Genomic DNA, 15,492 nt, shown 5'->3' on the forward strand with positions numbered 1-15,492 from the left:
GTGCGGGTTAGGTTGATTGGCTATGATAAATTGACCCTTAGTGTTAGGGGGATTAAATACGTGGGGTTATGGGGATAGGGTGGGATATGTGTTGGTGTAGGGGTTACGGGGATCGGGTGGGATATGTGTCGGTGCAGGCTCGATGGGTTGAAATGGCCTCTATCTGCACTGTGGGGTTTCTGTGATTTTGTGATGGGGATTCAAACATGGAGTTCCGGGAAAGATGGGCACGGACTTGGGAGGCGACAATCAAGGACTTGAGAGGAAAGGGAGATTGGAGATGGGGTGGTAATTTGCAAGGATGGAGGGGGTCAAGGGTTGTTTTTTGAGAGGTAATGACAGCAGATTTGAAGGAGAGGGGGAACAGTACCTGAGGAGAGAGAAGCGAATGACCACACAGCAGCAGACAGGAGCAAATGATTCCCATTATACTCGAAGTGCCAGAGTCTGCAGCCAACCAAATTATTTTTCTTTGCTTTTTTACTCACTAGGAAGGGGAAAACAATGTAGGACCCTAGAAATACACTGCAGCATTCTAGCAAATAAAATGTTTTAACGTATTTATCTGAAAGCCCTCTCAGCAATTTGTGAAGGCTTAATCCATTTATTTTAAAATGGTTAAAGGGGTAGATTTTCAACTTGCCACCTGGGCATAAAACTGACGTTGAGTGGCCGCCTGAGAGAAACCTGATTCTATCAGAATCAGAAGCTTGATTCACTTTCATTGGTCATTCTGCAGCTCTAGCTTTACACCTAGGCAACAAGATGAAAATCTACCCCAAAGCTTCCACTAAAATAGCAGAGTGCAATTTCAGATGAATATGTTGAGCATTTAACCACTAGTATCCTACAATATACTTTCAAGAGAGTTCAGCACTACAAAATCAAGGAGCTTCAGTGCAAAGAATTACACTGTTGTGATATCACACTGACATTAAATAAACAAAGGAAAAAAAAATAAACAGCTACAGGAAACGACAGAATGGTATTAGAGCAGATGGTTCCAATTCATTGGCAGGATAGGCCAAATGTCCTTCTATGCTGAAGTTTCTATGATCCTATGGGCAAAATTGCATTATTTTGTTTTACTGATGGCTGTTTTAACACTGCTCAGCACAATGAGACGGTTTCATTTCATACAACTATTTAAAAATTTAGGAAAGGGGCTTACCAGGAAATTCATTCCATTTGCCTGAACTATTGCAGTCAGAGGCTTATGACGCCAGTGAAAGCTAGTAAAGCATCTGGACGGAGTCTGTGGACAACCTGTTATTCACAACTGGAGTTTTGTTCAAGGTTAATGTAAAAATGTCAATGTTAGCAGCCTCCATACTACGAGCAGCAGTTCCTCTAATTTGAAGCCTTGGGACTGGATGTTCCTTTGCTATACTACACAAAATCAGGCAGTATAGGAAATTAGGCAAGGAGGTCTACAACCACAGCCCAGCCTCTACCAGCATTGCCATTGATATTCCACTTCACACCCCAACAGCTAAGGTGGCCGGCTGCTTACTTGCCCCTCTGCATGTAAATGATTGCAGGGAGATGGGGCCCAGCCGACTTCCATGCCTGCAGCTGATCTTGGGAACTATCAGCAGAGGGGCTGCAGCTGGTGTCTCACTATGGTGCCATGGCATTTTTCCGAGCAGCAGTGGCAAAGATCCCACTGTGTATGCACCCCGACTCAGGAAAATAAGTCTGCGCCACTGCTGTGGTTTGGAATGGTGGGCAGGGGTCCCATCCACCTCATCTCCAGCAGTGAATGCTTCCGGAGAAAATGCAACCCCAGGTGTCATTGCCATCTGGTCAAGTACTAAAACCCTGATGTCTCGAGGAAGGAGCCACCTTGTCAGAGGATTATCTTCCTGTGCCCGGTCAAAAGCTAAACAGCTTTAATGAAAAAAGAGGCAGAAAATAAAACAGTCTGTTGCACATGTAATTATTCAGTTAATTTACAGTGAAAAATCACCAGTCTTCCACACCATGCGCAGCGGATTGTTCAGAGAAAGAATGATCACTTCCACAGAGAGATGAATCTGGATCAGCACTTGGTGGGGGGTTGCTGTCGAAGATGAGAGCAAATATTGTGTGTTTCCTGTGCATACAAGAGTTCCTTTGGTATGTGGGAGCCTTAGAACAGTAAATATACATTGACAGGAAGGTGATCCAAGTCTTTCAAATTAAATTTCAATAATCCCATTCCTGCAAACTCAACACACACATGCTGCTTGGAGTATTTTAAGTTCCTGAATTTTTATTATTGGTTTTAGTCCTATGCTGCCCTCAAACAAAAAAGAGTATTTACATACAATCACCTTTTGGTTGTAAGCCAAGCTGAAGAACAAAGTACTGGATGCAGATCTTGCACAATAGTTTTTCACCAGAAGATCAAGCACTTAAGACAGATGTTACTGTATTGCATAGAACTGGAACTGCAGCCCCTTTCTTACAGACTCGTTCTCTAAATAATGGCCTATTAAAAAGAGTATCCCAAAACAAAGCAGATAAGCCTTGTATGTGGCTTAGCATCAAGACAAAGGCTGTAGGAGCCATCAATGCTAAACACTCCGGGAATGCAAAACACCTAAATTTACATCCATTTTATTCACAAAATGAACAGCTTTGCATTAAAAAAAAAATAAAAGTTGGGTTTTTCTGGTTTTATTTTGAACTGAAATTTCTAAGGAATTTAAATGTGAAATTTCAACGCTACAAAAATTCTCACCAGGAACTGTTTGCACTTATTGGGGGTAATTTTAACTTTTGGCGATAGTGCAAAGCGGGCAATACCCCCATTCACTTTTATTCATTATATAATTTTGCTCTTTAAATTTTGTTGAAATGAAGCCAATATTAAATAATTGTACAACCTAAATAATACCTAGACACATTTATAAGTAGGGCAATGCTGATGAGAAGGCAATAGAACACTGAATTTCTATGGCAAGTCACACAGCAAAGAGATGTAAAATAATTATGTATACGTGTCTTTTTTGGTGTACTAGAGAGATTGGAGGAAATACTACATGTTGTAGTGTCAAATCTTGGGAGGGAAATCAAAGGAGTTGCGAAAATCTAGTTAATTGCCAAGAGTCTCAGTTTGTTAGGTAAATATTCATTAGGATTGATGGGGGGCATGGGGAAAAATTTTAACAAAAAACCTCATGTATAAACAAGTGCTGTAAATCTGGTGACCATCATCAGGGTAGAGTTTGTTAAAACATAAAATAATGGTTTAATTTGGTAAAAAGGTTAACTCGAAGTGCCAAAACGAACAGGAATGGAGGGGCGGGAAAAAAAGCAAATCAAAAGACTATCAGAAATCACTTAAATCTTATCTGGAGATAAGCTGAGGGTGGATAAATTAAGGTGGTCTCAAGAGCACTACCATTGGGATTAGATTTAGCAAGTGTTGAAAACCATTTAGACAGTCATGAGAGGGACGCAGTGGTGATGTGAAGGATGGGCTGTATCTAACTGGTTACTATTCCTTGGATTAAATACTACCGAAGGAACTTCCTCCTAGGGCATTCTGAAATGTGTGGTAGTCCCTCATTAAATTATGGGGAAATTTGGGCTGAGCAAAGACTTGCTGGATATAATATACTTGATGCTCCTACAAAGGATATAGAGGCACTTGGGAAGGTGCAAATTAAAAAAAAAAAATGATACCAGAAATGAGAGGTTTTAACTATCAGGAAAGACGAACAAGCTGGGGCTCTTTTCTCTAGAAAAAAGGCTGAGGGGTGACCTAATAGAGCTCTTTAAAATTATGAAGGGTTCCATAGGGTAGACGTAAAGAGATGTTTCTACTTGTGGGGGAATCCAAAACTAGGGGACATAAATATAAGATAGTCACTAATAAATCCAATAAGGAATTTAGGAGAAACTTCTTTACCCAGAGAGTGGAACTTGTTACCACATGGAATAGTTGCATTAAGGGCATGAGGGAGAAATGAATAGAAGGATATGCTGATAGGGTTAGATGAAGTAGGGCGGGAGGAGGCTTATGTGGAGCATAAACACCGGCATAGTCCAGTTGGGCCGAATGGCCTGCTTCTGTGCTGTAAATTCTATGTAATACAAGGCCAACTCCCCTCATATTTGCCATTTTGAGGAGGGACAAGGAACAACCATCAATGTTTAAAAATAAAAAGTTGTCATTCTGTGGAATACAGCAAGTCTGCATTACCTGATGATACTTATAACATACATAAGTTACAGACAGCAAAACATAAAGTTCTCCACTTTAAAAAAACAAAGTGCATCTCAGTAGCACAGCAGTAACAGCACCAACATCACATCTTTACCCAAGTCCCAGGAGCATGTCACACTAATCTGTCAATTTTCAGGTACATCCTATAAGCAGAAGAAACTTATCACAGTAGACAATTCATTACAAAAAAAGGGCAGGGGGGAATGACACCACCATGCAGGAGGAGGAATACATTGCAAATGTGTGGAATTAAAAATAATTAAGATTTCCCCCCCCTAAGTTAGAATAATTCACAGAGCTACAAATCGCTCCTTCCAGTTTCTATTTCCTACATGCTTTCAAGAGTGGGCTCATCTCATTTGCCATCCAACAATGCCACAGGCCGGCCATGAAAATGGACTGTTGCCAATCCAGTGTGACCTAGAAACTCAGCAATTCCAGCAGGTGCAGTCAATTTTTTTTTTTTTTTTTTTTAAATAGCTCGCGTGACTAAGGTGAGTAGGTAAGTAAAACTCTTTACTGGTGCATACATTATACACACAGGATACTGTACTATATCAAGGCTTAAAAAACAAATCAAACAAGTAATGCAGCTTCAAACTCCACACCACATTCATGCTGTAGCATCCGATTCCTGGGACTTGTGATTGGTTTCCGTTTCCATGGGTTCTCCTTTGCCACCTTCATCTAGGTTCTTCTTATTCTCTTCTTCCTCTGTTATCACCACTGCAGCTTCCTTTTCAGATGTTGTTTTGAGAACTTCTTTCTGCTAAAATATAGTCATAGATTATTTCAGGAAAAAATGTTATATTAATAGAAACGCTGTTAGGAAGTTTAGATATTACTTGGGACTTTGAAAGGCTTACCCCATAGCCATGTCCTTTAGTGTGTACCTATCAACAGTCTACCTCCGAGGAAAAAGGATCCGCTTTATGGCTGCATCTTACTGCTCCACTTTGATCCACATTTTTGCCTTCTTAAATATTCACCCCCGTCTGTGATTCATGCTGGACTACAAATCCACTTAATGCTTCTCGATATCCAAATTACCATTTTTTGTGTGAACTAAATGGGTGTTAAAAGCGTGGGGCACATCACAGCGGAGCCCAATTCTGACCTAGTTGTACTTTCATATATACATATTTTTGAGCAGAGGGGTCTCTAAATTGCATTCAGTAGTGGGAACAGGCTCATTTCCCCCAATCCTCCCTAACTCAGACACGGAGACCAACTGAGGCACCCAGTTAAGGTCAGTAAACTCAGTACCAACCAGGGATTAAACACGGGACCTTCCTGTCTATATGGTTCAATACCACATCAAAAAGTTTATCTACTGACAAGCTGCACAAACCCAGGAATCTCCAAAATTCAATCCCCGGGCTGTGCTGAATTAGCAAAGGCAGCAATAGGAGCCCAACAACCGTCTTCTGCACAGCTGGTGAAGGGGAGAAAACTCAGCTAGAATTCTGGTCCTGATCACAAAGCAGCGACCCTTGCTAAAAGTTTGCTTGTATGCACTTTTTGAACTTATGAAGCCCTCACCTTGTTTGACACACCCTGTCAGGTATGACATATTAAGAATGCCACCTGGATGAGTACTGTAGGATGACAGTGATCATCAAACTATATACAAGCAAGGGGTTGATGGCTTTGGGAAGAGATGGAAAAAAGCTATAAGTAAAATATCATAGAAAAACAGAAGATAGGAGCAGGAGTAGGCCATTCGGCCCCTCGAGCCTGATCCGCCATTTAATGAGATCATGGCTGATCATCCAAACTCAGTACCCTGTCCCTGCTTTCTCCCCATATCCCTTTAGCCTTAAGAAATATACCTAACTCCTTCTTGAATATATTTAATGAATTGGCCTCAACTGCCGTTTGTGGTAGAGAATTCCACAGGTTCACCACTCTCTGGGTGAAGAAATTCCTCATCTGTCCTAAATGGCTTACCCCTTATCTTTAGACTGTGACCCCTGGTTCTGGACTCCCCCGCCATTGGGAACATTCTTCCTGCATCTAGTCTGTCTAGTCCTGTTAGAATTTTATAAGTTTCAATGAGATCCCCTCTCATTCTTCTAAACTCCAGCGAATATAAGCCCAATCGACCCAATCTCTCCTCATATGTCATTCCTGCCATCCCAGGTATCAGTCTGGTGAATCTTCACTGCACTACCTCCATGGCAAGAACATCCTTCCTCAGATAAGGCGACCAAAACTGCACACAACACTCAAGGTGTGGTCCCACCAAGACCCTGTACAACTGCAGCAAGACATCCTTGCTCCTGTACTCGAATCCTCTCGCTATGAAGGCCAACATACCATTTGCCTTCTTAACCGCCTGCTGCACCTGCATGCTTACCTTCAGCGACTGGTGCACAAGGACACCCAGGTCTCGTTGCACATCCCCTTCTCCCAATCTATAGCCGTTCAGATAATAATCTACCTTCCTGTTTTTGCCACCAAAGTGGATAACCTCGCATTTATCCACATTATACTGCATCTGCCCAATCACCCAACCTGTCCAAATCATACTGGAGTTTCTCGGCATCCTCCTTACAGCACACACGCCCACCCAGCTTTTGTCGTCTGCAAACTTGGAGATATTACATCTAGTTCCCTCGTCTAGATCATTAATATTGTGAATAGCTGGGGTTCTAGCACCGATCCCTGCGGTACCCCACTAGTCACTGCCTGCCACTCGGAAAAAGACCCGTTTATTCCAACTCTTTGCTTCCCGTCTGCCAACCAGTTCTCTATCCAAGTTAGCACCTTACCCCCAATCCCATGTGCTTTAACTTTACACGCTAATCTCTTATGCGGGACCTTATCGAAAGCCTTCTGAAAGTCCAAATATACCATATCTACTGGTTCTCCCTTATCTATTCTACCAGTTACATCCTCAAAAAATTCCAGTAGATTAGTCAAACACAATTTACATTTTGTAAATCCATGTTGACTTTGTCCAATCCTGTCACTGTTTTCCAAGTGCTCTGCTATTATATCTTTTATAATGGACTCTAGCATTTTCCCCACTACCGATGTCAGGCGTACCGGTCTATAATACCCCGTTTTCTCTCTACCACCTTTTTTAAATAGTGGGGTTACATTAGCTACCCTCTAATCCATGGGAACTGTGCCAGAGTCTCTAGAATTTTGGAAGATGACCAGCAATGCATCTACTATTTCTAGGGCCACTTCCTTAAGTACCCTAGGATGTAGATTATCAAGCCCATGGGATTTATTGGCCTTCAATCCCGTCAATTTCCCGAACACCATTTCCCTACAAATACTGATTTCATTCAGTTCCTCCCTCCCATTAGACCCTATGTTCCCCGACATCTCTGGGAGGTTATTTGTGTCCTCCTTTGTGAAGACAGAACCAAAGTATGTATTTAATTGGTCAGCCATTTCTTTGTTCCCCATTATAAATTCCCCTGATTCTGACTGCAAGGGACCTACGCTTGACTTCACCAATCTTTTTCTCTTCACATATCTATAGAAGCTTTTACAGTCAGTTTTTATGTTCCCTACAAGCTTACTCTCATACTCTATTTTCCCCCTCTTAATTAATCCATTTGTCCTCCTTTGCTGAATCTTAAACTGCTCCCAATCCTCAGGTTTGCTGCTATTTCTGGGCAATTTATATGTCCTCTCCTTGGATCTTATGCTATCCCAAATTTCCCTTGTTAGCCACAGATGCACCACCTTTTTTGTTTTATTTTTATGCCAGACAGGGATGGACAAATTCTGTAGTTCAGCCATGCGATCTTTAAATGTTTGCCATTGCCTATCCACCGTCAACCCTTTAAGTAACATTCCCCTATCCATCCTAGCCAACTCGTGCCTCATACCATCGTAGTTTCCTTTATTTAAATTCAGGACCCTAGTCTCTTAAGTCAACTACTTCACTCTCCATCTTAATGAAGAATTCGATCATATTATGATTGCTCCTCCCCAAGGGGCCTCGTACAACAAGATTAATACCCAGTCTAAGATGGCCTGATCTCTAGTTGGTTCCTCGACATATTGGCCCAGGAAACCATCCCGTATACACTCTTGGAATTATACAGTCCTCTGGTGTATGATAGCAGACAGAGTGAGGGGGGGGGGGGGGGCAGGAAAGAGAAGGGCTGCAATGATACAAGCTAAAATAGGAGGAAGTGTAAACTCTCAAAGATTGAATGACCTCACACACTGGTCAGCTCAGCCTGTGAAAGAAGAACCTTCATCTGCATACCTCCGACTACACCCATTATTAGCAAATGCCATGGGGATAGATGAATGAAATGAGAAGGTATGAAAGGGATAAGCCAAGCAGGCGGGCTTGTTGGGTTCAGATTTCCTACAAAATAAACTTTCCCATCTTATTCCCTCTGCATTCTGTTACCTCCTTCCCTCGGTCTTCCTTCTCACTTCCATTGAGCAACAGGTCACTCCTTCTGAGCACAAGTGTTGTATATGTAATTACTAAAAGTATCATACTGGTATTCCATTAATCAGATGCACCTCAGAAACTGACATAATAATGGTCAAGAAGTAGCTAGACTCCAGCAAATTTATGATTTTAAGAGATCTGGTGGCTGAACACATGGAAAAGCATAACTTGTTAAAGGTCAGTGAACATTGAGGAAAAGGTCATATTTAGCTAACCTGCTTGAGCTTTTTGAAGACATTTTTGAGACAGTGGGTAACATTCCACATAATCAATTACTGACTAAAGTGAGAAGTCACGTTTGAGCAGGTAAAGTATGGTTAACGCTCCTGGTTTTCAGATTAATTAAAGTAGTATTTCCTCTCCTCCAGACAGAATATTTTGAAATTGGTGTTTACTGATAAACATTGAACAAATTTAAATGATGCATGCAATGCTTGATTACTGATGCATTCTTGTGAAAACCTTTATTACTGTATGAGAAATAAAAGCATATTCAGCAGAATTAAAATCAATATTCAACTGAAGTAGAATTCGACCTCCCACCTTGGACTCTGTTCCTAGGCCCTCCTATTTTTATGCTTACTCCCCTAGGCTGCACAGTGCAACACTGATACTCATTTCACTTTTGAAAAAAATATACAAAACTTAAAGCAATGACTTTGGTGCAAATGGAAAACTGCTAAACAAAAAAACGATACTAAAATCCAAAAAAAAAGGCCACTGAAAACTGGAATTCCCAAATATGGTGCTAGCTGGAATACCAGAAACAGAAGATTGTCATAAATGGGAACTTTTCATGCTGGAAAGAAGTTGTTAAATGGGGTAGCCCAGTGATCAATCTTGGAATCCATGCTACATTTAATATATTTTTTATTGATTACTTGGAGTGGGAAAACAAAACTTTAAAGTTCACAAGATATACCAAAATAGGAGGCAGTGCCAATAATGAGGAGAAATACAACCAGAATCAGAAAGATTTTGGTAACTCAGCCAGCAGCTGGCAGATTCAGAACAATAGGGACAAGTGTAAAACAACTTATGTTGGAGCAAATAATTAAAAGAGGGAAATGCATTCAAGAAACAGAAGTGCAGATTGCCGATTGGGTAATAGATTTTGGGATTATATGTGGATAAATCTTATGAAAGTCAGTATGATAGTTAGCTGAAGTAGGAAAGGCAAATCAGATACAGATTGGATTCCCAAAGAGACGAAGAGTATATAAAAAAAAGACATTATATTCCCTATCTGGAATATTGTGAGCAGTTCTAGTCAGCTAATCGTACGAAGAATATTATCCTCGAGATAGCCCAGAGACAAGTAACAAAAGGCGATTCTTGATATGAGGAAGTTAAGTTAGGAGAAAAGATTAAAGAGGAAAAGGTCCTCTTTCTTTAAAACAGATGGGCTTGGCTTTCTTTAAAACAGATTTTGAGGTGACCCTATTAACGTTTTCAAGATTACAAACAAAACTGACTAAATTGATCACTATAGTGAAGGGTTCAAGTACTAGGAGAAGCGAGGCAAAAATTCAGAAGTTTGGAGTTAGATGGAACTTCTTCCCAGCCAAAGGGTAATAGATTTATGTGATGTTACCAGGTAGCCACTGAAGCGTATAGTACAAATTAGTTGAAGAGGCACTTAGATGCATTCCTGGACAGAGAAGGGATTATGAGATCAATCAAGAGGAGATGGTTTGTTGACTTAAATACATTTTCCTGTTTTTAAAAATTCTTATGCATACCGTATAAATTTCCCCCTTATTAACGTCTTTAACTCATCACTTACCGTGGCATCGGTATTTCCAAATCTTGGGAACATTTTAGCATAGATCTTTTTCTCCCGATCCAACTGCTCCCTTATTTTTTTCTGACAGATTCCAATCTGCACTTTGGCTGCTTTGTTGGGGTAGAGCTGCAGAAGCTTCTCGAAGTTTGCTTTTGCCAGTTCATAATCGTTCATTGCGAGTCTTGCCTCACCCATTCTGAAAAGGGCCTTTTCACTGTTGGTATCCAGCTCTAATGCCTGAAATAAAAGCAGAATCAGAAGCATTCATTTTAGAAACACCCTCGCCTATCCTATCAAGCAATCCCAAATCAGGTATGGAACATAGGAACAGGTGTAGGCCATTTAGCCCCTCGAGCATGTTCCGCCATTTAATGAGATCATGGCTGATCTGTGACCTAACTCCGTATACCTGCCGTTGCCCCATATCCCTTAATACCTTTGGTTAACAAAAATTAATCAATCTCAGATTTAAAATGAACGATTGACCTTGCATCAACTGCTGTTTGCGGAAGAGAGTTCCAAACTTCTACCACCCTTTGCATGTCAAAGTGTTGCCTAACTTCACTCCTAAAAGATCTGGCTCTAATTTTTAGGCTATGTCCTCTAGTCCTGGATTCCCTAACCAGCGGAAATAGTTTCTCTCTATCTACCCTCCCTATCAGTTCCCCTTAGTATCTTGAAAACTTCCATTAAATCACCCCTTTAACCTTCTAAATTCCAAGGAATATAATCCTAGTTTGTGTAATCTCGCCTCATAATTTAACCCTTGGGAGTCCAGGTATCATTCTGGTAAATCTACGCTGCACTCCCTCCAAGGCCAATATATCCTTTCTAAGGTGTGGTGCCCAGAACTGAACACAATACTCCAGCTATACAAACTAGGGATTTGTATAGCTATAGCATAACTTCTACCCCTTGTAATCTAGTCCTCTAGATATAAAGGCCAGCATTCCATTAGCCTTTTTGATTATTTTTTGCACCTGTCCATGGTATTTTAATGATCTATGTACATGGGCCCCTAAGTCTCTTTGGACCGCCACTGTTTCTAGCTTTTCACCATTTAGAAAGTACTCTGATCTATCCTTATTAGGTCCAAAGTGGATGACCTCACACTTGCCTACATTGAAATCCATTGCCACGGTTTTGCCCATTCACTTAATCTATTAATATCTCTTTGTAATGTTTTGATTCCATCTACACAGATTACAATGCTGCGTATCTTTGTGTCATGGCCAAATTTGGATGTGTGGCTTTCTAGCCCATCATCTAAGTCGTTAATAAATACGGTGAATAGTTGAAGCCCCAACACAGATCCCTGTGGGACACCACATATGGTACGTGTTACATTAGACCACTGCTCTCACTACACTACCCCAACAATGACAATTCTATTTCTCAAAGGAGACTGACAGTGTTGAGTTATGGGCAGTTTTGTTGTGGTCCAAGCACTACCCAATCCTATTCTACTTAACAGTATGCCTTATAGCACCCCCAAAGAATTTCTCCCCAGTTCTCATGAAGGCATCAACTGAGAGAGGATTCCATGTGCAGCGGCCACCCTCCAGTACCGTGCCAGGGTGTCAATATATGTGAACTTAGGAAGTGAATGCAAGAAAGATACGAGCCTGATGCTTATCTCACCTGAAAATTAAACAACCAATTTCCAGCAGGTGCCACTGACTAGCAATCACCGACTAGCAATCAGGAGCAGGAACCCCTTTTCTCTCCAGGCCTGAGGCATGAAGGTCAAATGTAGTGCTCCTACAGTGTTTGGGTAACATACCATAAATCAGGGATTGCATCCAAGGCTTTTCTAATTTGGATAGCTTAGTACCACGTCCCAAATGGTCCATTAACTGAGCTATAAAGGGAACTCGTGTGTCATACATCTTTACAGTTGATGGTTTCCATATTAGGAGATAGAGAATTTACTCACCTTTTCACAATTCTCTACAGCTTGCAAATTCTCATCCATTTTGATATAGCACATGGCAAGGTTGAGATGGGCTGCTAGCCTCAGTGCATTGGATTGTTTTAGCATTTCCTCAGACAGTCCACTCTCATGTTCCAGCCAAGACACAATTTTCTTGTAATGGATGGTGGCCTGTTTGTACTTGCCCACCTGGCAACAAGAACTACAAGTTACATGAATAATGCAGTTACCAGAAGGAAGAATAAAATAATTCTCAGTGACTAAGAACTGTAGGAAGCCCAGCAATTCCCCACACTGCTTCAGTCACCACTGCATTGCCAATTCTTAGAGATAACCTCCTACATTCTAAGAGCGCTTACAGGAATGCAGTACAAGCTAAATATTTTGGTATGCATTTTAAATTTCAGTCCAGATGCAATTCTTACAGTAACAGAAAATAGCTTTTAAATCACTGTAATCAAGTATCAACATGTCATATTGCACATGTAAATGGGAAAGGAAAAGGTTAATGTTTGTGGTACATGTTAATACCTATATTTAATTAAAAAGAGTTCAGACTATTTTCTTTTGTACTTGCATCCAAATTTATAAAATCTGGAATCCCACTTAAAAAACCCTCACAGCTTTATCAACTTGTCCTATCATTTTTAAAGATTGGTGTACCTGAATGGTCGCTCTGCTCTTACACACCTATTTGACCCCAAGATGAGCTTCAGATCACATATCCGCGCCATCATTAAGACCGTCTATTTCCATCTCTGGAACATCGCTCAACTCTGCCCCTGCCTCAGCTCATCTGCGGCTGAAACCCTCATCCATGCCTTTGTTACCTCTAGACTTGACTATTCCAACGCACTCCTGGCCGGCCTCCCACCGTAAACTTGAGGTCATTCAAAACTCTGCTGCCCATGTCCTAACTCACACCAATTCCATTCACCCATTACCACTGTGCTCACTGACCTACTCTGGCTCCCAGTTAAGCAACGGCTCGATTTTAAAATTCTCATCCTTATTTTCAAATCCCTCCATGGCCTTGCCCCTCCCTATCTCTCTAATCTCCTCCAGCCCCAAAACACTCAGATATCTGTGCTCCTCTAATTCTGGCATCTTGAGCATCCCCGAATGTAATCGCTCCACCATTGGCGGCTGTACCGTAAGCTCTGGAATGCCCTCCCTAGACCTCTCCGCCTCGCTTTCTTCCTTTAAGACGCTCCTTAAAACTTACCTCTCGTCTGCCCTAATATCTCATGTAGCTTGGTGTTAAATTGTTTTATAACGCTCATTTGAAGCGCCATGGGACATTTTACTATGTTAAAGGCACTATATAAATACAGGAAACTTTGGTTTATCCGGAAGTTGTATGTCCGGAAACCTCGCTCTAACGGCAGAAATCAGCAGCCATTTTGGTTTTTTTTTCTTCTCCTAGCATTTTTTTTTATTTTTTAAAAACAGTCAGGCTCTGGAAAGCGTCTCTGTAGCTTAGCAACAGCTTCAGAGACGCTTCCAAGGTACAGGCCGAGTGTTTACAAGCTGTTGCTAAGCAACAGTGTTTGTTGTCAGATACCCTTCAACATTAGCGCTGGTCTATCCGGAAGTTTTGATAGACCGGCAGCAGCTCGGTCCCGTACCGGTGCCGGATATCACGAAGTTTCCTGTACAAGTTGTTGTTGTTGAACTTCAACCTGTAAAATCATATCAGAGTCAGCATTCTAGATTTTCCTGCACAGAGATATCCTGATCTTAGCCATGGAGTCACAGGTAGACAGGGGGGCAGTGGCTGTACTCTCCTTTTAGGAGGAGGAAAGAGTATGATCTGAGGCTGGCCACTGCAGATTGCTCCAAATTACCAGTCAGCTGAGGTCTGAGTCGCAAGTGCTCTGTTGACAGCTCAGATGAAGAACTCAACAGATGTGGGAAATTATGGAGTGCAAACCTGCACACTATCACCCAGAAAAAATCTACTGGACATTAAGTGATGTTTCCAGCTTCTTCTGTTTGTTAACCAGGGAGCACTGGCGCTTTACAGTGAACAGGAGCCAGGAAGACTTGTTTAGCTACAATCTCGTTACCTTGAAATACAACGTTCCCTTCTCCTTGACGATGGCAGACTGCTCCAACTTCTCGTCTATGTTCATCTCCCAAGACTCTTTTGCCTGATAAAATGTAAAAAAATGACTAATTAATTTACATATAGCTTAAAAATTACTACAGGGCAACTAATCATAGATTTACTCTAACAGGAATAAGCTACAGAAAGAAAATACATCCCCCAGGGTTTCTACTTCTGGTGGTTATCTAGTAGTTCCCCCTGCTAGAAAGTGCGCAGAAGTCAATATTAGGCAAGAACAGGATTGGCTGTAACACCCTCTCCACAAATAGTTTGCCACAAATGATTGAACCTTGACCCCCCTAACTTCCTCACATTAAAAGCTGAATCCTTTCCAAAGAAGATAGTTAGTCCCAACTTCCCCATGATATACATTAGAAGCTTCAATGATAATCATTTGCTTGGCCTCCCCATCCCAATCTGGAATGCAATTAATCTCGTAATCATTTACATCAGTAACAGTGATAGAACTGAGCTTCAAAGCTGAAGATGCTTTGGGACTGCAGCAGAACATCTGGTGGCACAAGCATTAATCTGGTTGTTTCTTACCTTTTCGAAGTTCTTCAACACAACTTCATACACCAGGTTTGCACTGGGTGGGATGTTAAATTTTGGGTTTCCCGCTTCTCCAAATCCATACCTGTTTGAACAACACTAGGTCAAAGAAATACTCAAAATAATCACCAAATTCCATAATGTTACTCTATATATAAATAACCAACCTCCTTATGTTTCAGCCCATAACTCAGCCCAGGGGGTTCCTTATTTTTCATGTAAACCATTGATACCTTCAATTATATTACAGCTTGCAACTCACTGTATTCTACATTCTTCTATTCACTAATAGTTCCAGTCTCAATGTAGCAAGCCCCTTCAAAATCAGACACCATCAAGGCACGCAACTTCCATTTTTCGTACAATGTAATGGCCGTATTACTTGATCTCCTGCATGTCTTTTGATGGACAATGCAAATCAGTTTCTTTCAATTCTTCAAAAACAGAGTTTCTTCATGTG

At 41.2% G+C, this 15,492-nt stretch overlaps 1 protein-coding gene across 4 annotated transcripts in view; it reads right to left on the reverse strand.

Moving 5' to 3' along the window:
* Window positions 1-2,234: 2,234 nt before the first annotated feature.
* Window positions 2,235-15,492, reverse strand: part of LOC147106149 (peptidyl-prolyl cis-trans isomerase FKBP4-like) — a 44,108-nt gene continuing 30,850 nt past the window's right edge. For 3 of the 4 annotated variants that reach the window (XM_086008980.1, XM_086008978.1, XM_086008981.1), the window contains exons 7-11: window positions 15,027-15,117; window positions 14,440-14,523; window positions 12,374-12,559; window positions 10,438-10,674; window positions 2,235-4,985 (exon numbers count right to left, since the gene is read on the reverse strand). In XM_086008980.1, the coding sequence (XP_085865106.1) occupies window positions 4,830-4,985; window positions 10,438-10,674; window positions 12,374-12,559; window positions 14,440-14,523; window positions 15,027-15,117 (754 nt within the window). In that variant the 3' untranslated portion in view covers window positions 2,235-4,829. The remainder of the gene's footprint in view (window positions 4,986-10,437; window positions 10,675-12,373; window positions 12,560-14,439; window positions 14,524-15,026; window positions 15,118-15,492) is intronic. The other variant, XM_086008979.1, reaches the window with a different exon arrangement.

Source organism: Somniosus microcephalus, chromosome 16 (assembly GCF_052327205.1).
Source record: "Somniosus microcephalus isolate GS21.2 chromosome 16, FLI_Smic_1.0, whole genome shotgun sequence".
NCBI lineage: Eukaryota > Metazoa > Chordata > Chondrichthyes > Squaliformes > Somniosidae > Somniosus > Somniosus microcephalus.